Here is a 26,424-nt window from a genome sequence, read left to right as displayed (position 1 = left end):
GCCTATATTACCGGGAGAGACACATAGAGCTTACATCCAGCCTATATTACCGGGAGAGACACATAGAGCTCACATCCAGCCTATATTACTGGGAGAGGCACATAGACCTCACATCCATGCCTATATTACTGGGAGAGACACATAGACCTCACATCCAGCCTATATTACTGGGAGAGACACATAAAGCTCACATCCATCCTGTATTACTGGGTGAGACACACAGAACTCACATCCAGCCTATATTACTGGGAGAGACACACAGAACTCACATCCAGCCTATATTACTGGGAGAGACACACCGTGCTCACATCCAGCCTATATTACTGACAGACACACAGAGCTCACATCCAGCCTATATTACTGGGAGAGACACACAGAGCTCACATCCAGCCTATATTACTGGGAGAGTCACATAGAGCTCACATCCAGCTTATAAGCTTATATTACTAGGAGAGGTACACAGAGCTCACATTCAGCCTATATTACTGGTAGTGACACACATAGCTCACATCCAGCCTATATTACTGGGAGAGACACGTAGAGTTCACATTCAGCCTATATTACTGGGAGGGACGAGTAGAGCTCACATCCAGCCTATATTACTGGGAGAGACGCATAGATCTCACATGCAGCCTATATTACTGGGAGAGACACACAGAGCTCACATCCAGCCTATATTACCGGGAGAGACACATAGAGCTCACATCCAGCCTATATTACCGGGAGAGACACATAGAGCTCACATCCAGCCTATATTACTGGGAGAGGCACATAGACCTCACATCCAGCCTATATTACCGGGAGAGACACATAGAGCTCACATTCAGCCTATATTACCGGGAGAGACACATAGAGCTCACATCCAGCCTATATTACTGGGAGAGGCACATAGACCTCACATCCAGCCTATATTACTGGGAGAGACACGTAGAGCTCACATTCAGCTTATATTACTGGGTGAAACACACATCGCTCACATCCAGACTATATTACTGGGAGAGACACACAGAGCTCACATCCTGCCTATATTACTGGGAGAGACACACAGAGTTCACATCCAGCCTATATTACTGTGAGAGACAAGTAGAGCTCACATCCAGCCTATATTACCGGGAGAGACACATAGAGCTCACATCCAGCCTATATTACTGGGAGAAACACACAGAGCTCACATCCAGCCTATATTACTGGGAGAGACACATTACTGGGAGAGATGAGTAGAGCTCACATCCAGCCTATATTACCGGGAGAGACACATAGAGCTCACATCCAGCCTATACTACTGGGAGAGACACATAGATCTCACCTCCAGCCTATATTACTGGGAGAGACACAGAGCTCACATCCAGCCTATATTACTGGGAGAGACACACAGAGCTCACATCCAGCCTATATTACTGGGAGAGACACACAGAGCTCACATCCAGCCTATATTACTGGGAGAGACACACAGAGCTCACATCCAGCCTATATTACTGGGAGAGACACACAGAGCTCACATCCAGCCTATATTACTGGGAGAGACACACAGAGCTCACATCCAGCCTATATTACTGGGAGAGACACACAGAGCTCACATCCAGCCTATATTACTGGGAGAGACACACAGAGCTCACATCCAGCCTATACTACTGGGAGAGACACATAGACCTCACATCCAGCCTATATTACTGGGAGAGACACACAGTGCTTACATCCAGCCTATATTACTGGGAGAGACACACAGAGCTCACATCCAGCCTATATTACTGGGAGAGACACACAGAGCTCACATCCAGCCTATATTACTGGGAGATACACACAGAGTTCACATCCAGCCTATACTACTGAGAGAGACACATAGACCTCACATCCAGCCTATATTACTGGGAGAGACTCACAGAGCTCACATCCAGCCTATATTACTGGGAGAGACACACAGACCTCACATCCTGCCTCTATTACTTGGAGAGACATACAGAGCTCACATCCAGCCTATATTACAGGGACAGACTATTTTTTGACATATTTTTTCCATGTTCAAGGTGTCGATAGCCTTTGAAGATGTATGAGTTACAATTCCAAATGTGCCCGCTGTCCACCACCTTTAGTACATATGCAAACATTACTTATGGATGTGAACTGGCCTGACAAATGCAGTGATCTTACAGGTTGTACCAAATATGCTGGGTTGTGCACGCGTCTTCTTGTGCAAAGTGGCTTCGGAGATAAGTGGCAGTTATTTCAGAGGCAGTTAGTCAGGGCAGGAGTCAGGTAACCAACACTTTGACCACTTACTCTCTTTAAACTATGTTTCTGTTAGCTCTCACTTTTTCCCCTATAGTCCTCCACTTTCTAGTAACCCCTCAAATCCCTACACCTAGTAAGAAACTCTTCATCTCTCCCTCCATCCTCCCCATTCATCTCACCTCCTCCTCCGAATTAGTCCTCAACATTCAATCCTCGATCTCCAAACACAGACAGCCACCTCATGCTCTCTCTTGCTCCCACCTGCTAACAATTTCTCTGCTCCTCCTCACTGCTGGAGAAATCTCTCCAAATCCTGGTCCTCCTCGCTATATCCCCACAGTTACTTCCACCTCCTATCCACGACCTTCCACAAACTGTCGCAACCCTTCTAACCTCATACCCATCCAACTAATCCCCACTTCCTCAGTTGCATTAACAGGAGCTCTATGGAACGCTCGCTCCGTCTGCAACAAACTTTCCTACATCCATGACCTTTTCATTACTAACAAACTTTCCTTCCTCGCCATCACTGAAACCTGGCTCACCCCCTCTGACACAGCCTCTCCAGCTGCACTTTCATATGGCGGGTTCCACCTTTCCCACACCCCCCGCCCCAACGGCAAACATGGCGGAGGAGTAGGTTTTCTCCTGTTGGATACCTGCGCTTTCACCCAAATACACTGCCACTGTTACGCTCGCGCCTGGACTGACTGGATTGAGTGTGATTAGTGATCCCACTGTACCATGAACCGAGGAGTGCCTGGAGGGGCGGAACTAAGTATCAACCCGGTCCGACCAAGGTCGCATGGCGGCTCAGTCGACTCCTTGAACCAGGGAGGAACCGAGCAGAGGGACCAGGTGCTACTCCAGGTCAGACCCCAGTCACAGCTGTTGACCCACACCGGGGAATGCAGGAACAGGCAGGTTAGCTGGTATGCAGACAGGTGGTTACTGGCAGGCACGGCTGGTGATGGCAGATGGTTACTCAGCAGGCACGGCTGGTATGTAGGCAGGTGGGTACTGGCAGGCGTGGCTGGTATGCAGATAGGCGGGTGCTGGCAGGCGCGGCTGGTATGCAGACAGGCGGGTGCTGACAGGCACGGCTGGAATGCAGACAGGCAGATACTGGCAGGTATGAACGCAGGCTGGATAGGGACCAGTACAGACTGGGATACAGGAACAGAGCCGCAGGTGCGGTGGACTAGCGGAGCAAAACCGCAGGAGCGGTGAACAAGCAGAGCGGAGCAAAACCGCAGGTGCGGTGAACAAGCAGAGCGGAGCAAAACCGCAGAAGCGGTGAACAAGCAGAGCGGAGCAAAACCGCAGAAGCGGTGAACAAGCAGAGCGGAGCAAAACCGCAGGTGCGGTGAGCAAGCAGAGCGGAGCAAAAGCGCAGGTGCAGTGAACAAGCAGAGCGGAGCAAAACCGCTGGTGCAGAGAACAAGCAGAGCAGAGCAAAAACCGCAGGTGCGGAGAACAAGCAGAGCGGAGCAAAACTGCTGGTGCGGTAAGCAAGCAGAGTGAAGCAAAACCGCAGGTGCGGTGAACAAGCAGAGCGGAGCAAAACCGCAGGTGCGGTGAACAAGCAGAGCAGAGCAAAACCGCAGGTGCGGAGAACTAGCAGAGCGGAGCAGAACCGCAGGTGCGGTAAACTAGTGAAGCAGAGCGGAAGCTCCGGAGCGGTGAACAAGCAGAGCAGAACAGAACCGCAGGTGCGGTAAACAAGCGGAGCAGAGCGGAACCGCCGGAGCGGTGAACAAGCAGAACAGAACTGCAGGTGCGGTAAACAAGCGGTGCAGAGCGGAACCGCTGGAGCGGTGAACAGGCCAAGCAGAACAGAGCAGAAGGTGAAGGCAGACAGGACAGGGCTCTGTTCACATGGAACAGACTGGAAAATACAGGAAGATGGTTAGAACACAGGAGGTAGATACGGAGGCAGGGAAAGGGGACAAGCAGAACCAGATACACACAAGGTACTTACAATGAAGTAGCGAGTGGACACAAAACTCACAAACAGAAGTACAGAGACAACGAATTGGAGTTAGGTGCGGGTTCAGACACTGCAGGCAAAGGGAAGGTACGGACATAGAGAGAAACAACTAACTGGCTAGGACACTGTTCAGACAGGAACTGAACTGGGAACAAGATACAGGAACGAGCCTGGGAACTCAGCCCCCAGGGTGGCGGAAACAGACTAGAAGTCACAGGTACAGGAAAAGGCCCTGGGTACTCAGCCCCCAGGGTGGCAGAGAGACAAGAGTCAGGACAGGACCCGGCACCTCAGTTTCAAAAGACAAACTGAGTGAAAGTGTTGCTCAGGCACCTCCTACTGGGTGGAGGGGGTTTAAGTATCCAGTGACTCACAGCAATAGGCTGGGGATGCATTAGGACTGCGCACACAGTAGCTATAAAAAACAAGCAGAAAGCCGCGCCGACGCCCTAAGCAATCAGACAAGAGACATGGACAGAGCAGGTACCGGAGCAAAGAGTGCAGCATGGACTGACAGGTAAGATTGCGGTCTTGCATGGTGGGAGGTGGTGCACCATGCAAGCACGCCGCCAGGGATGTTACAGCCACACTCCGTTACACTCCCCTCTTTTAAGGTGCACTGTGTGCACATCTATTCCCCCTCTGACCTCCAACTGGCCGTCATTTACCGACCCCCAGGGCTAGCCACCAATTTCTTAGACCACTTCACCACCTGGCTGCTTCACTTCCTTTCCGCTGACATCCCCACTATCATAATGGGTGACTTCAACATTCCCATTGACACTTCCAACTCGTCTGCTCTAAGTTCCTATCCCTCACTTCCTCCTTCGGCCTTGCTCAATGGTCTTCTGCAGCTACTCATAAAGATGGCCACACACTGGACCTCATCTTCACCCGCTTCTGTTCGCTATCTAAGGTCTCTAACTCACCACTCCCTCTCTCTGACCATAACCTCCTCATATTCTCTACCCTCTCCTCTCCAGGTGCACAATCCCCACTCCACAAACTTACACACGCTCGCAGAAACCTCAAACACCTTGACCTACACTCACTCTCTGAATCCCTCCTCCCTCTTACAGACATAAATTCCTTACACAATGCAGATGTTGCTGCCGCTTCATATAACACCACAATAGCCGCAGATCTCGACTCGATCACCCCTCTCACACATACCAAATCTCGCACAATCAACAGGCAACCCTGGCACACCAAACTTACTAAAGAACTGCGACAGGCCTCCAGGGTGGCGGAGCGGAGATGGAAAAGGTCTCACTCCATCGAGCACTTCATCACATTCAAACAATCCCTCACTATTTTCAAGTCCGCACTCTCTACAGCAAAACAAACCTACTTCTCATCTCTCATATCCTCCCTGTCTCACAACCCTAAACAGCTATTTAACACTTTCAATTCTCTCCTTCATCCCCCAGCACCTCCTCCCTCTTCTCTCATCTCAGCCGAAGACTTTGCCTCATTCTTCAAGCAGAAGATTGACACCATCAGACAAAGATTTTGCCTAAAGTCCGCACAACCCCTCCTCATATCTACTCAACCTTCCTCCTCCAAACCCCACTTTTCCACCATTACAGAATGTCAAGTCTCCTCTTTACTCTCCAAATCATACCTCATCACCTGCGAACTTGACCCAATCCCATCCCACCTCATCCCTAACCTTACCACAGTCTTCATCCCAACCCTAACCCACCTCTTCAAGCTGTCACTAACAACCGGTGTCTTCCCCTCATGTTTCAAACATGCCGCAATCACACCCATCCTCAAAAAGCCCTCCCTTGACCCAGCCTCTCTGACTAGCTACCGCCCCATATCACTTCTCTCCTTTGCCTCAAAACTACTAGAACAACATGTCCACCTTGAACTGTCCTCCCACCTCTCCTCCTGTTCCCTCTTCGCCTACAGTCTGGCTTCCGACCGCATCACTCGACTGAAACTGCCCTGACCAAAGTCACCAACGACCTACTAACCGCCAAATCCAAGCGACAATACTCCATCCTCCTCCTTCTGGACCTGTCATCTGCCTTTGACACAGTGGACCATTCCCTCTTACTACAGATTCTCTCATCTCTTGGCATCACGGACTTGGCCCTATCTTGGATCTCCTCATACTTAACAGACAGGACATTTAGCGTCTCCCACTCACGCACCACCTCCTCATCTCGCCCCCTATCTGTCTGTGTCCCCCAAGGTTCAGTTCTAGGACCTCTGCTCTTCTCCATCTACACCTTTGGTCTGGGACAGCTCATAGAGTCTCACGGCTTTCAGTATCACCTCTATGCTGATGACACACAGATCTACCTCTCTGGACCCGATATCTCCTCCCTACTAACCAAAATCCCACAATGTCTGTCCGCCATCTCATCCTTCTTCTCTGCCAGATTTCTAAAACTGAACATGGATAAAACAGAGTTCATCATCTTTCCACCCTCTCATTCATGTCCCCCATCTGACCTATCCATCAACCCTGGACTCGGATCTCTCCTTGAAACAGCATATCCAAGCCCTTTCCACTTCCTGCCGACTCCAACTCAAAAATATCTCCCGGATCCGTGCATTCCTCAGCAAAGACTCTGCAAAAACACTAGTGCATGCCCTCATCATCTCCCGCCTTGACTACTGCAACCTCCTGCTCTGTGGCCTCCCTTCCAACACTCTTGCGCCCCTCCAATCTATCCTAAACTCTGCTGCTCGACTAATCCACCTGTCCCCCCGCTATTCCCCGGCCTCTCCCCTCTGTCAATCCCTTCACTGGCTCCCCATTTCCCAGAGACTCCAGTTCAAAACCCTAACCATGACATACAAAGCCATCCACAACCTGTCTTCTCCATACATCTATGTCCTAGTACTCCACCTCCGATCCTCACAAGATCTCCCCTCTTGTCTCCTCTTTCCACAATCGCATACAAGATTTCTCCCGTGCATCCTCCCTACTCTGGAACTCTCTACCCCAACACATCAGACTCTCGCCTACCATGGAAGCCTTCAAAAGAAACCTGAAGACCTACCTCTTCCGACAAGCCTACAACCTGCAGTAACCACCGCTCCACCACATTACTGCATGACCTCCTCTACCCTCACCTACTGTATCCTCACCCATCCCTTGTAGACTGTGAGCCCTCAAGGGCAGGGTCCTCGCTCCTCCTGTACCAGTCGCTGACTCGTTTTGTTAAGATTATGTAAATGTTTTTGCTATGTATATCCCTATCACATGTGAAGTGCCATGGAATAAATGGCGCTATAATAATAAATAATAATAGTATATACCTGTATTGTTCAGAGCATTGTTCTATCACTTCTAGCCAAATCAATCAATAAGTGATATCTCAGGAGACCGGAAACAGAGAGGCGGGGGATATGTGAAGTTTTATGCCTTTAAAATGTTGTTTTCATTCCCTCTTGTTTCCTTTCATCTGCTGAGATGAACATAGGAATATAACCAAGTCATGGCACAATACCGAGGAATGCAGCTAAAAGTTCACAATAATCATCATTTTTTTTTATCACTTTTACAAAGTTTTGATTTGATTTTCACCACTTAAAAAAAAAAAAAAAAAAACCCCACAACTTTGTTATTGCTGTACTCGCACTGCTTGGGGAATCGCGCTACCGGGTCATTTGTATCATACAATGAACGCTGTAAAAATAAAACCTAAGAACAATGTCGTAATTGCGTTTCTTTTTTCATTATTTTACTCCATTTGGAATTTTATTCTTCTTTTTCAGAACATCATATGTTAAAATGAAGGGTGTTACTCAAAACGACAACTCCAGGAGTTCACAGGCCTAGGGGCCTCAGAAAAGCTGATCCCTCACCGGCGGGAATTCTGACGTTCAGTGTCCAGGGAGTTCTGACATCTGATAACAATACATGTCATTGAGTAGCTCGCTATATGACAGCGTGCAATGTTGGGGGTTGTAGTCCATGTACATTCACACGCTCCCACCCCTCATTTAAATAAATAAAGTCATAATCCACAATCCAGACTAAATTTACATGGTCGCTGCTTCTTGGAGCTGGAGGAAAACCCTTTGCTTTCACTTTCGGTGAGAATGAGTCATGGATGTAATAAGTGTCTCCACCCAGCGCAGAGGATTCTCCTTCACTTCTCACATGCATATTGTACTCTTATCATGTTTGCAAAGAAAATATTCTCTTTAACCGCGTAATAAAAGAACGTTTTTATTCTTAATACAGACTTTAATTTTTTTCTTACACATTTTTTTTTTTTTTTACTATTCATGTGTTCACCAAAAATAAAACATAATTACATCCGTCTGTGCTCGGCTTCAGAACATTCACATTTCCAGACGTTTATTCAAAGAGCCAGAACTTTTTTTTTCCCCGCAGACATAGACGTATCAGGGTTTGTTTTTCTGCAGGATGAGTTACTCTGATTACATCTTGTATAGCTTTTTGTTTTTTAAACTATTTTAGCAGCTTATGTTTGTGCCACCATTTTCAGGAACTTTTTTATTTTTCCATCAATGGAGCTGTTTGTAGGCTTGTTTTTGGCGTTGTGAGATGGGGTTTCTTCAATTTGTACCATTCTATGTTTCGAGTAATTTTTATAGCATTTTCTGTGGGAGGTGCAGCGGCAAAATTTTTATTTTTTATTTTTAATGATATTTAACGTGCAGATTAAACAATTTTATATTTTGAAAGATCAGACATTGTGATACCAGATTTAAGGTAATATACATATACACTGCTCAAAAAAATAAAGGGAACACTCAAATAACACATCCTAGATTTGAATGAATGAAATATTCTCATTGAATACTTTGTTCTGTACAAAGTTGAATGTGCTGACAACAAAATCACACAAAAATCATAATGGAAATCAAATTTATTAACCAATGGACGCCTGGATTTGGAGTCACCCCCAAAATTAAAGTGGAAAAACACCCTACAGGCTGATCCAACTTTGATGTAATGTCCTTAAAACAAGTCAAAATGAGGCTCAGTATTGTGTGTGGCCTCCACGTGCCTGTTTGACCTCCTTACAACGCCTGGGCATGCTCCTGATGAGGTTACGGATGGTCTCCTGTGGGATCTCCTCCCAGACCTGGACTAAAGCATCCGCCAACTCCTGGACAGTCTGTGGTGCAACGTGACGTTGGTGGATGTGTGGCACCCTGCTACCACATGTACCACAGAACCCAAAAGGGTGCATGGATGTGTGACGCCCAGCTGCGCTTGGTATCACAGATCCTAGAAGAGTGCATTGATGGATTCCTCCACAAGAGGCCCCCATAAACATTCACACATCTCCACCTTCCACCTCAGACCAGCAGAGGGAGCCCGTTAGGGATATAAATAGGGAAGGTGGAGCCAGGCAGAGTAGTTCCTCTGGAGAGTTCAGCAAGTGCAGGTCTGAATGCAGAGTTGAGCTCAGTTGAATTGTAGCTCAGAATAGTGAGCTTTAGGTGTGCCGGCGCCATAAGATCAGTGAAGCGCGGCAGGCTGCCGTTAGTGTGTATAGCCTAGTGAGGGCCCGAGTAGGCCGAAGGCGAGTGGAGAGTTAGTACGTAGGGGGCAGAGGAGCTTAACCGGCTCACCCCGAAGAAGTAACCGGACACCGGGTCCGAGCTTACTTGGATCTCTATGACCCAGTAAGGCATAACCGGAATCCCTGGAGAACTACAGGTCCCAGGATCGCTAAAGTGCTGATACGTAACAGAGCCGGGAGACACATAGGCCCCGCAAGCTGAGGAGCGTGTATTCCAAGAGAAGGCCCTACCACAAAGTCAGCCAGCGCAGGACAGAGACAAAGTTAGGCCTAGCTCCAGGCAGGTCAGAAACTTACTACGCAGAGGCAAGAAACAGGAGGCCCTACACCCGCTCAATGGGGAGGATCTTGATATGCACCCTTCACCCTATAGTGCTCCGGGATGTGCCTGAATTTCCACCAGTAAAAGGTACTGAAGTGACTATCGTGTCCGTCCCTGTTCTTGCTCTGACCCGGCTGGGTCTCGCCTGTCCTGCATCCCCCTTCCCGTACACTGCCCTGAGGCCTAGCTCCACCGGTGGGGAGCTATACCATTGATCTGCCTTATCACCGGCCTCAGTGGACTGCGCAGCGCTGGTGATTCTCACCAGAAGCCACAGGTGGCGTCACAAACTTTCATAAAACTAAGAAACCTATTAGCCCCTTTTTAAAGAGTGACCACAGGGTACAGGCCCGGGAGCCGACCACCGCGACATCCCCAAGGCCAGGCAAAGGCCCGGGTACCGAGTCATCCCCATCCCCTGGGCTGGTCATCTCTTCCTGGCGTCACGAACAGGATACGCGTGCCCGCTGCAACGACGAAGTGTTATGCCCGTTGCCACCGGGTACTGTGCGCCTTTAATCAGTGAACTGTATATTTGACTGTGGTGAAGAGTGCCGCCATAGCTGGGCCGCCGAGCGAGAAGAAGGGCGTAACCACTGGAAACTGAGGGGCGTACCTGCAAAAGAGCGCGAAGCCCCGGACACGCCCCACGCCTCGACATCAAACCAAGAAGCGCCAGGTCCTGGAAGGAGCGTCGCTGAACGCCCTGACATAGGACGCAAGCGACGCAAGGTCCTGAAGACAACCGTCACCTGCGGAGCTGCGGCCTACCGGAAGAAAAACTAGAAGGTAGGCCACGGTTAGTTAGGGTGGCGCCAGAATGTCCGACGAGCAGCATAACGCCGGAATACCGGTCAATGGCCCTGATGTCCAACCCGCGCCCGACGCCGAGCAGGCCGAGGCGGCCGCTCCACCAGCAGTGCCTGTAACTCCTGTTATTCCCATAACTCTACCGTACATTCCTGGAGCAAAGTGGCTCCCCCAGTACAGCGGCAAACCAGATACCCTGTCTGGATTCAAACGGAAGATATGTGGTATCTTGGACATGTACTCTATGACAGGCAAACAAAGAGCTGCCGTTGTATTAGGACAACTGACCGGTGCTGCGGAACGGGAAGTGGAAACATGGTCGGCTGCAGACCAGGAGTCAGTGTCCGCAATCTTTCAAAAGCTACAGACTGTCTTTGAGGATCTTACTGAGGCGGACCTCCGCATGAGGTTCTACAACTGTTCCCAACAGCCGGAGGACAATGTTCGGGACTATGCCTGGCGTCTACAAGGGGCCCTGCGGGCTCTGAAACAAGTTAGTCCGACCAGCATCGAAAACGAAAACAAAATGCTGAAGGGACAGTTTGTCCGGGGACTGAGGTCTCCAGAGGAAAGCAGGACTGTGCGTTGGTGGTCCCTGGATCATCCAGATGCCACCTTTGACAAGCTTAAGGACATGGCTATAAAAGGACTGCAGCTCCTGGAAACAAATGCCATCCAATGTTACCAGGGTGGGGCTACCCCAGTGCCTGCTACACCTACCTTTTTCCCAGTGGCTGCTGAAGCTAAAGTTCCAGCAACGTCCCCTAGGGAGCTGGACAGTCTGCGCTCTGAAGTGCCTCAGTTGAGCAAAACCCTGACCACTGTGCTGAGTGCCCTGCAGCTGCGGACGGAACCCGAGGAAGGAGGGAAAATCCTGCTAGCCGATAGCCCTGAGGATGTCCCCTGGATGGGAAGGAGTCGGAGGCCAACACCACCCTCTACGAGGACCAGTGACCAGCGCCGTCCACAAAAGGACCCTACCTGCTACCGCTGCCGCAAGACCGGACACACCGCCCAGAATTGTCCTTTAAACGAGAAAACCCTGGGGCTGAGGGCCGACACCCAGGAGTAAACTTCCCAGGCCCATCAGACTGGTACAACAGGTTCGTCGGAGGAAGACCTTTCCTGTCCATTGTGTTGGACGGGATCCCAACGCACGCTCTGCTGGACACAGGATCTCAGGTAACCATCATGCCTGACGTCCTCTACAAGAGGTTCTGGTCCATGGACGACCTACGTCCGCCAGCTCCAAATCTTTCTGTTTATGCCTCAAACGGACTCCCCCTTAACCTAATAGGGGTTAAGAATGTGACTGTAAAGGTGGGGAGAGTGGAGCTGAAGGACCAGGGGCTAATTGAAGTAGAGACTAATCCTGATGACATCAATCCATATATGGTACTTGGCACTAACATTGTTGGTAACTGTTTGGGAGAAGTTGTGTTCTTGCTCCAACAGATAGCTGATACTGCCAGACCAAGGCAGAGGAGGGCACTGCAGAAGGAGATCCGAGTCCTGATGTACCAACAGCAAGTAAGGTTAACAGAAGGTTAAATCAGTAATGTGCGGGTAACAGACCCCATACCCATTGTCATCCCCCCAATGAGTGAAATGCTCATCTGGTGTAGAGTTGCTATAGGTCTTAGAGGACAGAGCTACCAGGCGGTAGTAGAACCCCTTTGCTCCGAGCACAGACCCACGCTCTTAACCGCCAGAGGAGTGGTAGATGTACGCAATGGGAGGGTGCCCGTCCGTCTTCTCAATTGTGGGGAAGATGAGGTCAGATTGACCCGTTATGCCACTGTTGCCAAATTACATGCTGTAAATAACAACTGCATTAACAAGGCGGAGTCATTAACCTCACCAGATGAAGTGGAGCATAATGACCCTGCAACCCAGGTGGAGGATTGGTGTCAACAGCTCCATGTTGGGACAGACACCACTCCTGCCCATCAGAAACAGGGTGTACACTGGGTGGTTCAAGAATACTTGCAGGTGTTCAGTAAACATCCACTTGACTTTGGGAGGATTAAGGGGGTTCAACATCATATCCCCACAGGTGACCATCCACCCATCAAAGAACGTTACAGGCCTATACCACCAGCTCACTACCAGAAGGCTAAGGAAATGTTGCACGACATGAGAAAGGAGGGGGTAATAAGGGATAGTTGTAGTTCCTGGGCAGCTCTCCTAGTGCTAGTTAGGAGAAAGGACGGGAGAATGAGAATGTGTGTAGATTACCGACAAGTAAATCGCATTACACATAAAGATGCATACCCTTTACCACGCATAGAGGAGTCCCTAGCTGCCTTAAAGTCTGCAAATTACTTTTCCACCCTTGACCTCACTAGTGGTTACTGGCAAGTAGCTGTGGCTGAGGAGGATCGGGAGAAGATGGCCTTCACTACCCCGATGGGACTCTGCGAGTTCAACAGTATGCCATTTGGACTCTGCAATGCCCCTGGAACGTTCCAGAGATTGATGGAGTGCTGCCTGGGACATCGCAACTTCGAGACTGTGTTACTTTACCTGGACGATGTAATCGTGTACTCCAGAACGTACGAGGACCACTTGAAACACCTGGCAGAGGTATTTGAGTCACTGTCCCGGTACGGGATGAAGTTGAAACCCTCAAAGTGCCACCTGCTCAGGAGAAAGATACAGTACCTGGGGCACATTGTCAGTCCGGAAGGGGTAGCACCAGACCCGGAGAAGGTCACTGCCATCCAGAAGTGGCCGGAGTCGAAGAACCTCAAGGAGGTGCGTCAGTTCCTGGGACTAGTAGGATACTACCGGAGGTTTGTAAAAGACTACACCAAGAAAGCAGCTCCTCTGCAAGACCTCCTGGTAGGGCAGTCCCCCAAAGGCAGAAATCCCCCATTCCACTGGGGTAAGGAGCAAGCAAAGTCGCTTCAGGAGATGAAGGAGATCCTGACAGGTGATGAGATCCTAGCCTACCCTGACTACAGCCAACCGTTCCTGCTGTATATAGATGCCAGCAACGAAGGGCTGGGCGCTGTTCTAAGTCAGAAGCAGAATGGCCAAGAGAAAGTGATCGCATACGCAAGCAGGAAGCTCTGCCCGACCGAGAGGAACCCAGAGAACTATAGCAGCTTTAAGTTGGAGTTCCTGGCCTTGGTCTGGGCCATCACTGAAAGGTTTAAGCACTACCTGGCCTCCAGCAAGTTCACTGCCTTCACTGATAACAATCCATTGACCAATCTTGAAACAGCTAAGCTCGGGGCACTGGAACAACGATGGATGGCTCGGCTGTCAAACTACCAATTTACAATTAAATACCGGGTGGGCCACAAGAACGCCAATGCCGATGCCCTGTCCAGGATGCCTCACCAGTCAGACACAGAAGAAGAAGTGGATGACCTGGAAAAAATAGAGCTACCTACCTTTCATCGGAATGGAATGATCCACGAGCAACGAGCCTCCAGGAGGCAGCGTGAAAAGACGTTAAACCCCCTGCCTCACCACAGCTGGAAAGAGACTCAGGACAGTGACCCAGTTGTCAGCCGCATCAAGGAGCTGATAACCCAAGAAGGGTCCTCCCTGGAAAAAGACGCGTCTCTGCAAGCAAAGCAGCTGTGGAATGAGAGAAGCCGACTGTTTATTTACCGTGAGAAGCTGTGCCGGAGGTACGTTAATCCAAAAACCCAGGAGATGGTATGGCAGATAGTGGTCCCGAAGACAGACATCCAGATGGTATTAGAAGCTTACCACGATGAGGCAGGGCACTTTGGCTGGAAAAAGCTAGAGACCCTGCTGAAGTGTCGATTCTACTGGGTAGGAATGCGCAGCTCCATTGAGCAGTGGTGCCGAGACTGTGGACCCTGTGGCCTCAGAAGAAAAGACTACAGCAGCCAGAAGGCACCCCTGCAACCCATCAAGATGACTCGACCCCTGGAGATCGTGGCCCTGGACCATGTCAAGCTGTCCCCCAGCAGGTCACGGTACTCTTATGCTCAGACCATGGTGGATCACTACTCACGTTTCCTGGTGGTCGCCCCTGTCAAAGACCTGACGGCAGAGACAGCAGCAAAGACGTTCCAAGCGTATTTCTGTAGACCCCATGGATACCCTGAGCAGGTACTGATGGACCAAGGCCCGGCCTTTGAGGCTGAGTTGTTCAAGGAGTTCAGCCATCTCTATGGGTGTAAGAAGATAAGAACTACACCGTACCACCCACAAACCAACGGTCTCTGCGAAAAGATGAACAACATCATCATGGACCTGCTAAAGACCATACCACTTGAGGAGAGAAACCAGTGGCCAGACCTACTACCTGACCTAGTGGATCTGTGTAATCATATACCAGTAAGTTCCAGCAATTGCACTCCGGCATATCTCATGCGGGCAAGGCCAGGAAAGCTGCCCATGGACCTGGAGCTTGGTGTTGTTGAGCCTGAAGCTGATATGACCACTGAGGACTGGGACACGACCAGACAAGAGCAGTACAGGAGGGTACAAGCCTGTGTCGAGGACAGTCTCACTCGGGTGAGAGAAAAGCAGGAGGCGCACTACAACAAAAACGCACCCGCAGAATCCTTCACACCTGGTGAAACAGTATTGAAAAGGAAAAGACGAAACCACAAACTTGATGACCAGTGGGAGAGAGAACCCTACACTGTGTTACCTTCAAGGTTTGATAACAAGAAGACTTGCATAATCAGTCAAGATGGAGGAAGAACGTCTACAACAGTGTCCAGGGACCACCTAAAGTTGTGTCCAGACTTACTGAAACCCCAAGAAGAAGTGCCTCTCACCAAACCAGAGGAGCCTAAAGAAACAGTGACCCACACTGACTTAGGAGATTTCCCGGCAGATTGGCCTCAAATAGGAGAAGCAGTAGTCATCCCTGTAATTACCTTCTACCCACAGCAAGAAGAACCTATAAGTGCTGCAGAAGTGCCTGCTCAAGCAGAATCCCCAGAAGAAGGATCCCCGGTAGGAACAGAGCAAGAAGGCCCAGCCAATGGTATGCTTGCTAGTCCAGTAGAGAGGTCAATACAGTCATGTAGCCCCTCCACACCTAGTACTAACACATTGGGAGGTAGTACACCTACTAGTACTTCACGCATCCCGGTACTACGCAGATCAACACGTAGCACGCGAGGTAAACCCCCTGTCAGGTACACTCAGTAAAATAGTCAAATTCCTGAAAATGTAGATAGTTACCCCTGGGGTATTAAATTGTAATGTACTGCATTAATTGTGTACTTTCTTATATGTATGTCTTTATTAATTTGTGCTTTGCCTTGTAAGTAGACAATTCAAGTGATATGGACACCTTACCTTATTAATCCCTTTATTGTTTACCTAAGAACTCAGTGGCTGAGGACTTTGTGCAGCCCAAAAACTGCTTTTTGTATATATTTGCACTCCCTGGAGTGCCCCTTTTAGGTGACCTCAGAAAGAAAACCTGTCTGGAGTGGCTCTATTGGAGGTCCAACTCGGGATCTTCATGCCCTGCAGCCACCCCAGGGCCTATGTTGAGGGTTTGTGACAGGTCCCTCAAACCACCAAGTACTCTACCCTGTGAGATGGACATCCTGTCTGGGAACCTCACCACAAGAGACTTGAATCCTGAGGACGCTTTGTACTTGTTAATATTGTTATGCAACGTTTAAGCTTGGTGCCTCCCATAAAGGGAAGATTGTTCATGCTTCTTATTGTTGTTTTAAAATGTACTTCAGCCCGGGAGTGTTGAGCTTTGCTAGGGGAAAATGTGACGCCCAGCTGCGCTTGGTATCACAGATCCAAGAAGAGTGCATTGATGGATTCCTCCACAAGAGGCCCCCATAAACATTCACACATCTCCACCTTCCACCTCAGACCAGCAGAGGGAGCCCGTTAGGGATATAAATAGGGAAGGTGGAGCCAGTCAGAGTAGTTCCTCTGGAGAGTTCAGCAAGTGCAGGTCTGAATGCAGAGTTGAGCTCAGTAGAGTTGTAGCTCAGAATACAGAGCTTTAGGTGTGCCGGCGCCATAAGATCGGTGAAGCGCGGCAAGCTGCCGTTAGTGTGTATAGCCTAGTGAAGGCCCGAGTAGGCTGAAGGCGAGTGGAGAGTTAGTACATAGGGGGCAGAGGAGCTTAACCGGCTCACCCCGAAGAAGTTAGCGGACACCGGGTCCGAGCTTACCGGGATCTCTATGACCCAGTAAGGCATAACCAGAATCCCTGGAGAACTACAGGTCCCAGGATCGCTAAAGTGCTGATACGTAACAGAGCCGGGAGACACATAGGCCCCGCAAGCTGAGGAGCGTGTATTCCAAGAGAAGACCCTACCACAAAGTCAGCCAGCGCAGGACAGAGACAAAGTTAGGCTTAGCTCCAGGCAGGTCAGAAACTTACTACGCAGAGGCAAGAAACAGGAGGCCCTACTCCCGCTCATTGGGGAGGATCTTGATATGCACACTTCACCCTACAGTGCTCCGGGATGTGCCTGAATTTCCACCAGTAAAAGGTACTGAAGTGACTATCGTGTCCGTCCCTGTTCTTGCTCTGACCCACCTGGGTCTCGCCTGTCCTGCATCCCCCTTCCCGTACACTGCCCTGAGGCCTAGCTCCACCTGTGGGGAGCTATACCATCGAGCAGCCTTATCACCGGCCTCAGTGGACTGCGCAGCGCTGGTGATTCTCACCAGAAGCCACAGGTGGCGTCACAAACTTTCATAAAACTAAGAAACCTATTAGCCCCTTTTTAAAGAGTGACCCCAGGGTACGGGCCCGGGAGCCGACCACCGCGACATCCCCAAGGCCAGGCAAAGGCCCGTGTACCGAGTCATCCCATCTCCATCCCCTGGGCTGGTCAGATGGACTTCTCCACAAGAGGCCCTCACTACAAACAGACACCTCCACCCTTCCACCTCAGACCACCAGAGGGAGCCCTGTTAGGGATATATATACTGGAGGGTGGAGTTAGTCAGTCAGGGAGTGTGCTGGCACTGAGACCAGTGAAGAAGCAGTACGTCTGCTGCTGTACTGAGGGCCCCCGAGTGTGGCCGAGGCAAGGAGAGAGGAGTTAATGGGGCAGAGGAGCATCTGAAGCTCACCCCAAGACACAAGTCGGACATCGGGTCCACGCCTACAGGGTTCTCTACACCCAGTAGGAACAACCGGCATACCAGGAGGCTTCCAGACCCCTGGTCATCCTGAAGCTACCATCAATTACAGGACTAGGAACCACGAAGGCCCCAGCATCCAGGGATAGTGGTTGCCAGAGAAAAGTCTTACTACCAAGCCGACAGGTGAGAGAGTGAAACAGTATAGAAGCTACGCCAAGTTCCAGGCTGGCCAGAAGCTTTAGGGAGAGGAAGAAATGGATCAGGAGGCCTTATACTCGCTCACTGGGGAGAGTCCTGAAGTGCACCCTTCCTATCAAGTACCCTGGACCGTACCTGCCTTTATACCAGTAAAGGTACTGAAGCGAATCCCCTGTGTGCGTGTCCGTCATTCCCCTTGACCCGACCGGGCCACCTCTCACCTGCATCCCTTCCATAAACTCTGCCCCGGGGGGCCCGCTCCGCCTGTGGGGAGCAGAAGCATCCCAGCTGCCATCCCATCACCCCCAGAGGTCTGCAGCAGCGCTGGTACCCATTACCGGGAACCACAGGTGGCGTCACGAGACAAAAACTGTTAACAAACCCCTTTTAAAGAGTGACCCCAGGGTACAGGCCCGGGAGCCGACTGCCGTGACATCCCACAGAAGGTCAAGGCCCGGGTACCGAGTTTCCCCCATATCCCCCCTGGACGCGTCAGATGGAGCGAGACATGATGTCCCAAATGTGTTCAATCAGATTCAGGCCTGGGGAACGGGCAGGCCAGTCCATAGCTTCAATACCTTCATCTTGCAGGAACTGCTGACACACTCCAGCTACATGAGGTCTGACATTGTCCTTCATTAGGAGGAACCCAGGGCCAACCGCACCAGCATATGGTCTCACAAGGGGTCTCACAATCTCACCTCGGTACCTAATGGTAGTCAGGCTACCTCTGGCGAGCACATGGAGGGCTATGCGGCCCTCCAAAGAAATGCCACCCCACACCATTACTGACCCACTGCCAAACCGGTCATGCTGAAGGATGTTGCAGGCAGCAGATCGCTCTCCACAGCGTCTCCAGACTCTGTCACGTCTGTCACATGTGCTCAGTGTGAGCCTGCTTTCATCTGTGAAGAGCACAGGGCGCCAGTGGCGACTTTGCCAATCCTGGTGTTCCGTGGCAAATGCCAAGTGTCCTGCACGGTGTTGGGCTGTGAGCACAACCCCCATCTGTTGACATCGGGCCCTCATACCACCCTCATTGAGTCGGTTTCTAACCATTTGTGCAGACACATGCACATTTGTGGCCTGCTGGAGTTCATTTTGCAGGGCTCTGACAGTGCTCCTCCTGTTCCTCCTTGCACAAAGGAGGAGGTAGCGGTCCTGCTGCTGGGTTGTTGCCCTCCTATGGCTCCCTCCACATCTCCTGGTATCTGCTCCATGCTCTGGACACTCTGCTGACAGACACAGTTACCCTTCTTGCCACAGCTCGCACTGATGTGCCATCCTGGATGATCTGCACTACCTGAGCAACTTCTGTAGTTTGTACTGTAGACACCGCCTCAAGCTCCTGCACCTCTAGGGGTGAGAGCAATTGTAAAATGAAAAAGTGACCAAAACAACAGGCAAAAAGGATGAGAACAGAGAAATGGTCTGTGGTCACCACCTGCAGAACCACTCCTTTATAGGGGGTATCTGGCTAATTGCCTATCAATTCTACCAGTTGTCTATTCCATTTGCACAACAGCAGGAGAAATTGATTCACAATCAGTGTTGCTTCATAACTGGACAGGTAGATTTAACAGAAGTGTTATTTACTTGGAGTTACATTGTGTTGTTTAAGTGTTCCCTTTATTTTTTTGAGCAGTGTATTTTTTTTTATTATTTATTTATTTTATATATTTCCTTATTTTTAATTGGGGAAAAGGTGGATGATTTAATTTTTTTTTTAACTTTTCACTTCTTTTTTAGGTCCCCTTAGTGGTCTTGAACCTGAAATCGTTAAATTGCTTATACTATATGTAGCAATACTCCGGTATTGCTGTATATAGTAAAATCATGGTCTCCTATGATGCCCATCCTATAGCTGAATGTCACAGGAGGATTAACATGACAGGCACGGGGGTCTTCAGGAGGCCACCTGCTATCACGACAACCCATCAGCTTGCCACAATTACATCGTGCTGGTGGGATCTATGGGCCCTGACCAAATCGTGGTAATTGACAGCAGCATTTAAGAGGTTAACAGCAGCGCTTGTCGGTAGTGTTTATGTCAGCAGTGTAGTATTGTGATAGATCGGATTTTGATGGATGCGGCGATAAAAAAATATCTTCATGATTTTATTTTTTAAATTGGGGAAAAAAGGGATTAATTTTCCCACCATTTATCGGTGATTGACAGCAGCACATAAACGGTTGAGCTCAGCTCTGATCACTGCTAGCATCAGTCCGGTATGAAGCAGACCCCATACACGCACCATGACATAATAGTACGCCATCGTCAGGGTGCGTGAATGAGGTACACTGCTTTGGAAAAGTGAAAGCCACGCTGTAATTGGTTGCTATGGGCAACAAAGGTAGTTTTCCCAGCTTTGATAAATGAGGCCTAGATGTTAACAGAACGAAATCATCTGTCATGGCGAGATTCACGGGGATAGGGGTGTATTCTCAACCCAGAAAGGCGTATCCCTTGCCATTTTGTAGTAAAACCTGCAGCCGCATGTACAGTATCTGGGAAGTCCTGACATCCAAAAAAGAAAACATTTCCATATATAACTTTCTATATTAAAGCATCAATGTTGGGAGTTGTAGTTCTTGGACATTCACAGGCTCCTACCCCCCATTTACTTACGTGGTCGTCTTCTTCAGAGACCCCACGGAGAATCGAGGCCTTTACTTCTGCTTTCAGTCAGAACGAGTCATGGAGTCACTGACCGTTCACCCGCAGCGCGGAGCGATTCTCCTCCAATTATCTCATGTACTTTGTACTCTGAGATATTTCCAGTTCAAATATTCCCTTAATAAAGGTCCACAGACTCTTTTTTATTTTCTACTTTTTTAATTTTTTTGTTTTCTTTTTACATTTTTATGCATTTTTCATTATTTGTACCAAAAATAAAACACAATTACGGTACATCCATTCGTTCATTAGTTTTAGGCTGTTCACATTTTGGGGTCTGAAGTATGTCAAAAGAGTGTTACCTATCCCGGCACTGTACCTTTTTTAACCAGTTAAAAACCAGGCCATTTCCCCAACTCCCCTCCTCCATTTTACGACCGGGCTCTTTTTGGCTTTTTTCTCGTACATACATTTTTACGAGCTCTAGAATTTTTTTCTCATTCAGATATTCAAATAATTTTTGTCTTTTTTTTGTGATACAATTGGACCTAATTTTTTATATCATTTTTATATTCATATTTTTTTTTTTTAAGGAAAATGTAAAGTAAAAGGAGGTGCCTGTCTAATTTTCTATTTTCACATTATTTTAAGCCCACTAATGGCCACCAAAATACATAAATGTAATGTTTTACATTGTGATTATCTTTCTACCTTTCTATATATACAGTATTTTATATATTTTTTCTTATTTGGGTTGTAGCCAGAAACAGCAGTCTGGATTGACAGTGACTTTTTATTATTATTATTATTATTATTATTATTTTGTTTTATTTATTTACTTATATATATAATTTATTTCACACATTTTGACATAAGTTCATAAAAGACCTTTGAGGGGCATTTCAACCTTTAAAGAGGACATGTCAACAAATCATCAGTGTACGGTTTTTGCTCTTCTTTTATTCCCGCTGGTCCCCTGAGTATTTTACTTTTTGTTATTTTTAAACCCCTTCATGACTTTTGACGTACATTTACGTCAAAGGTCATGTCCTTGACTTTGATGTGGGCTCGCACGCATCTTTCCTTGTGACGCGCCCCCTGGGCCGTGGGGTACCCGGTGCCGGGCCGGTAGATGCTGGGGGTTGTAGTCACAGTGGCGGTAAATCAGTCCGTGACCCAGGGCGGTCAATCCAAGGGAAATTATATGTATAGGTTTTATTAAAGAGTCTGACTACGCCACCTGTGGAATGCGGCTAAAGGGGGCCGCCACTGCGGAACAGCTGGTGGTGTTGCAGCAAGGATGTTATGACTTCCCACAGGAAGAGTTAGCTTCAGGGCAGGGTGTGGATGTTGGTGGTTGTGCAGGGTGTCGTAGTGCAGTCCCAGGGTCTTTACTGATGACAATTAGGCAAGCCTGGATTGGGGGTACTGGCTAGAGGTAAGAGTCTGGTCAGCCTGGAAGCAAACATTGAGTCCTCCTTGCCAGGTGAAGTTGTAGGCCTCCCCTTCTCACTATACTCTTTGGCTTTGCTGCCTGTAGCGGTGCTATTGTGACGCTCGCAAGCCCTGCCCTGGGAAGATGGGGTACTCGGAGCCGGGTCAGATGTTGAGGACGGGGATGCAGTCGTGGCCTCGACCTGTTCCGTGCCCAGGGCCGTCACATTGAAAAATGATGTTAGGGCTTTCCGGGTTGAGTGGTAATTGTCGACTACGCCACCTGTGGTGTTTGGTGATGCGCCACCAGCGCCGCTAACAGTCCGCTGAGGCCCGATGTCATGGCGGCTAAAGTTCTCGCTGCTCCCCACAGGCGGAGCGCGGCCTCAGGGCAGGCAAGGCAGGATAAAGGGGGGTAGTAGTGTGGGAGTGCGGGCACCGTGTCGCGTGGTATGGCGCGTAATGAACAGTCCGGAGGCCATAGGGATGAATTTCCAAGGCTTTACTCACAGTTCTCATAAGCAGCGCACGGCTTCTCCCTGCTCCTCGCGGAGTCCTGCGGCCACCAGGGACGGGGGTCCGACTACCTCCGAGTAAGTCCAGTGTGAGGTAGCATCCCTACACCAGAGTGTTCCTGCACTACAGACTTTACCCTTTCCCGTCTGTGCGTGTGTAGATAGGCCAGGTCTCCCTCTGAGCTCCTCTCAGGTGTACGGCTCGGGTGGCAATTCCTCTCCATCCCAAGCCCGGCGGGATCCTCAAGGCCTAACCGGGCTTTCCCGTCCTGGACATAGAGTACGAGGTCGGGTGTCGGGGGCCGGTACCCCTCTTGCAGCCGGAATCCCTCTGAATAGATCAGGTAGAAGAGGACAGGTGGCGTGCTCCGCTCCGTCTGCATCCTCCTCGGGACCCATTTGCTAGGGAGCCACACTCTAAAGCTCCCGGGCCTTCTTGATCCTGGTCCTTGGCCGGGTTGAGACATTCCTTGTCTGCAACCTCCCTCTCGTCCCATAGATCGGTGTACGAGGGCTGTGTCCCATGCCGGTGCAGGCCCACACAGGATCTGCGCTCCCGGAGGGAAGTCACTTAACACACAGTATTTTGACAGCACAGTGCGACCACTTGACAGACACACCGTCGGAGACCACACGGGTCTGAAGGGCTGGACAGGTCCACACAGGACCAAAAGGACCAGCGAAGAACTAAGATCAAAGATGGCATACTATTAAATATGAAATTAGAAGTGTCACTAACTAACTGTTCCTCCACCCACACCCACTAACTGATTCCTACCACTTTGTGTTCCCCAGTCTCCCTGTAACCAGGGGAGCAGCACCTAGTGCATACTAGCTCCCTCTGGTGGAGAAATGTGGTGTTGGATGCAAAAACTAGGTAACTACCATCGCACCGGACTTACCTCAGAGGAGGAACACCACACTCCAATAAAGAAGTGCAGCATTCCTGTGGCGGCCGAACCCTCAGGGGCGCCACACTATAGCCCATGTCCCTGAGTGTAACGTACGGTGCTCAACCATATGGCTTGCAGCTCGGGCCTTACTCATGCGTTGCTCCCCCGTAGCGGTGCTGGTCCCTCTGTGCTGCTGAGCCTCCGGGCATCTGATGGGGCCAGGAGACCTTCAATCCCCTGCCCTACGGTATCTGCTGCTGGACCTTCAGTGCCACACAGCCTCGGACTCCGGTGTCCGGTCCTCTGTGCTTCTCTAGCTAGGACGAGCTACCTCAGCTCCAGTCCCTAGCTCTTGTCTCTTCCACGTCCTAAACTCAACTCCTCACACTAAGACTAACTAACTCTGCCCCCAGATCCCAGTTACCAAGGGGAGGGGACTCCCCTTGCTGGTCTGGAGCCAGGAAAGTGTTGCATGTTTAGTATCCCTGACTCAGGGACCCCTGCTTGCTTCCAGGCATGGCATTACCTCTTTTTAGGGAGGCAAAGCCACTGTGGCAACCGGACCCCTGGTGTGCCACATTCCCCCCTAGTTAATTTCAGTACTCTCGGACTGAGAATATTTTTCAAAAGTAACAAATAACAATAACAAGGCACACAGAAAATTATTAACATTACAGTCTTTAACAGGTTACAGTATAATCTGCAACCAGGTGTCCATTCCACTGAGGAAGGTGCAATTTGAACATGAGGGACCCGTCCGCAAACCCTCAACGTAGGCCCTGGGCGTGGCTGCAAGGCACAGATGATCCAGGTGTTGGACCACGTCTTCGGCCACGCCAAACGGGTTTTTGTTCTGAGGTCGTTTGTTATAATCATAAAACCAATAAGGGGGGTACTCTAATAAGTGCAACTATTTACAATGGAAAGTTTTTTGGTTATTCACCATCCATAACCTACAAGTCTTACCCTTTACAGCATACATTTTAATATTCTTATACTTTAAACTTTACATTTTAATTTCTCCAACGAGCAGGGAGCTGACCTTTTGTACTCCTGGTCGACATACGTAGTACACTGGTGGTCACTGCTCTACCCTGGTCCCTTGTGTCTACCCCTGGTGTGGTGAGTTCAGTGTGAACTACACTGCAGGTAGTCTGAGGTGGTACTGGTAGGCTGGGTAATCTCCTTCGGATTCTGTGGCTCACCATGGGTACGGCAGGTTCACTACTAGCAGAGGGTTGATTCTGCTGATAATGAAACTTCTGTCTCTGGGGCCGACTGGTCTTCCAGCTGTTCTGGGACTTCTGCAGCTTCCGGTGAGGCGGCTTGGAGAAAGGTAAGGACCGGTACTACAATTGCATTGTTCACCTGTGTCCACGATCGGGGAAATTCTCCGTGTACTGTTTGGACCACTTCCTCCACTTCTTCTGTGGGCTGAGGGTTGTCTTGATTTTCTTTAGTGTGTTTTAACTGCTCAGGACATATCTTCAAGTGGTCTCTTGAGACTGCTGCTGAAGTTTCTCCTCCATCTTTGCTGATGAGGCACACCTTGGTGTTATCGTAACTCGAGGGTAGGATGGTGTATGGCTCTACCTCCCACTCATCATCTAGTTTGTGGAGTCAACTCTTTCTCTTAAGGACTTATTCTCCTGGTAACAAGGGGACAGCAGGTGCGTGTTGATTATAAGTTTTCTCTTGCTTTCGTCTTGCCTGGGACAAGCTTCTTTCAACACTCTCTTGCACTTTGCTGTATTGTTGCTGCCGCTCGGTATCCCAATCCGCATCTGGTGAGGTTGTCTCTGGTGTTAGGACTCCCATGTCCAAGTCGATGGGCAGCTTACCAGGTCTTGCCCTCATCAGGTAAGCAGGTGTACAATTGGTGGAGTTCACCGGGATGTGATTATATAGATCCACCAGATCTGGCAACTTCTCTGGCCACAGGCTGCGTTCTTCCAGGGCAATGTCTTCAACAGGTCTATCACCACCTGGTTCATCTTTTCACACAACTCGTTGGTCTGGGGATGATACGGCGTTGTCCTGATTTTCTTGCAGCCGTACAGGTTGCAGAATTCCTGGAACACCTCCGCTTCGAAGGCTGGACCTTGGTCAGTAAGCACATGGTCAGGGCGACAGAAGTGCTGTTGAAATGCCTTGGCTGCCGTCTGAGCCGTCTGGTCTTTCACTGGCACTACTACCAGGAACCGGGAGTAGTGGTCTACGATGGTGAGAGCATAGACATAGCCTGACCTGCTTGGGGCTAGCTTCACGTGGTCCAAGGCTACCAGTTCGAGTGGCTGTTTGGTGATGATGGGCTGCAGGGGAGCCCTCTGGCTGTCATGGTCTTTTCGTCTCAGGTTGCATGGTCCGCATTCTTGACACCATCTCTCGATTGCTTTCCTCATGCCAGCCCAGTAGAATCGCTCACGTAGCAAATCTTCCAACTTCTTCCATCCGAAGTGTCCCGCTCTTTCGTGGTGCGCTTCTAAGACCATTGACGCATCCCGCCTCGGGACTACCACCTGCCAGACCAGTTCATGTGTCTGGGGGTTGATATTCCTTCGACACAGCTTCCCTTCATAGATGAACAGCTTGCCCTTCTCCTTCCACAGCTGTTTGGTCTCCTGTGGAGCATCTGAATCAGGGCGCGAGTCAGCCTGTGTCAGCAACTCCATTACCAGGCGGACAGCCGGGTCGCTATCCTGTGTCTCTGCCCATCCATGGTGGGGCAATGGGTTGAACGTGACCTCTCTATTGGCGTAGCACCTGTTCTTCACACAATGGGAGCACTGGGTCACCCCATGACGATGGAAAGCGGGG

The 26,424-nt window shown here is 49.8% G+C and overlaps 1 protein-coding gene across 5 annotated transcripts in view; it reads right to left on the bottom strand.

The window, feature by feature from the left end:
- LOC141172704 (uncharacterized) overlaps positions 1–20,911 on the bottom strand; it is a 29,867-nt gene extending 8,956 nt beyond the window's left edge. The window contains exons 1-2 of one of the 5 annotated variants that reach the window (XM_073657146.1): positions 20,778–20,911; positions 8,229–8,359 (exon numbers count right to left, since the gene is read on the bottom strand). In XM_073657146.1, the coding sequence (XP_073513247.1) occupies positions 8,229–8,351 (123 nt within the window). In that variant the 5' untranslated portion in view covers positions 8,352–8,359; positions 20,778–20,911. Of the gene's footprint in view, positions 1–7,498; positions 7,648–8,228; positions 8,360–20,777 lie in introns of those variants that run through there. The other 4 variants (XM_073657148.1, XM_073657147.1, XM_073657149.1 and 1 more) reach the window with 4 other exon arrangements.
- Positions 20,912–26,424: the final 5,513 nt, after the last annotated feature.

The sequence above is a fragment of the Phyllobates terribilis genome, unplaced genomic scaffold (genome assembly GCF_046119375.1).
Source record: "Phyllobates terribilis strain yellow unplaced genomic scaffold, ASM4611937v1 Scaffold_12__6_contigs__length_324123572, whole genome shotgun sequence".
NCBI lineage: Eukaryota > Metazoa > Chordata > Amphibia > Anura > Dendrobatidae > Phyllobates > Phyllobates terribilis.
This window is presented reverse-complemented; position numbering and strand designations above follow the sequence as displayed.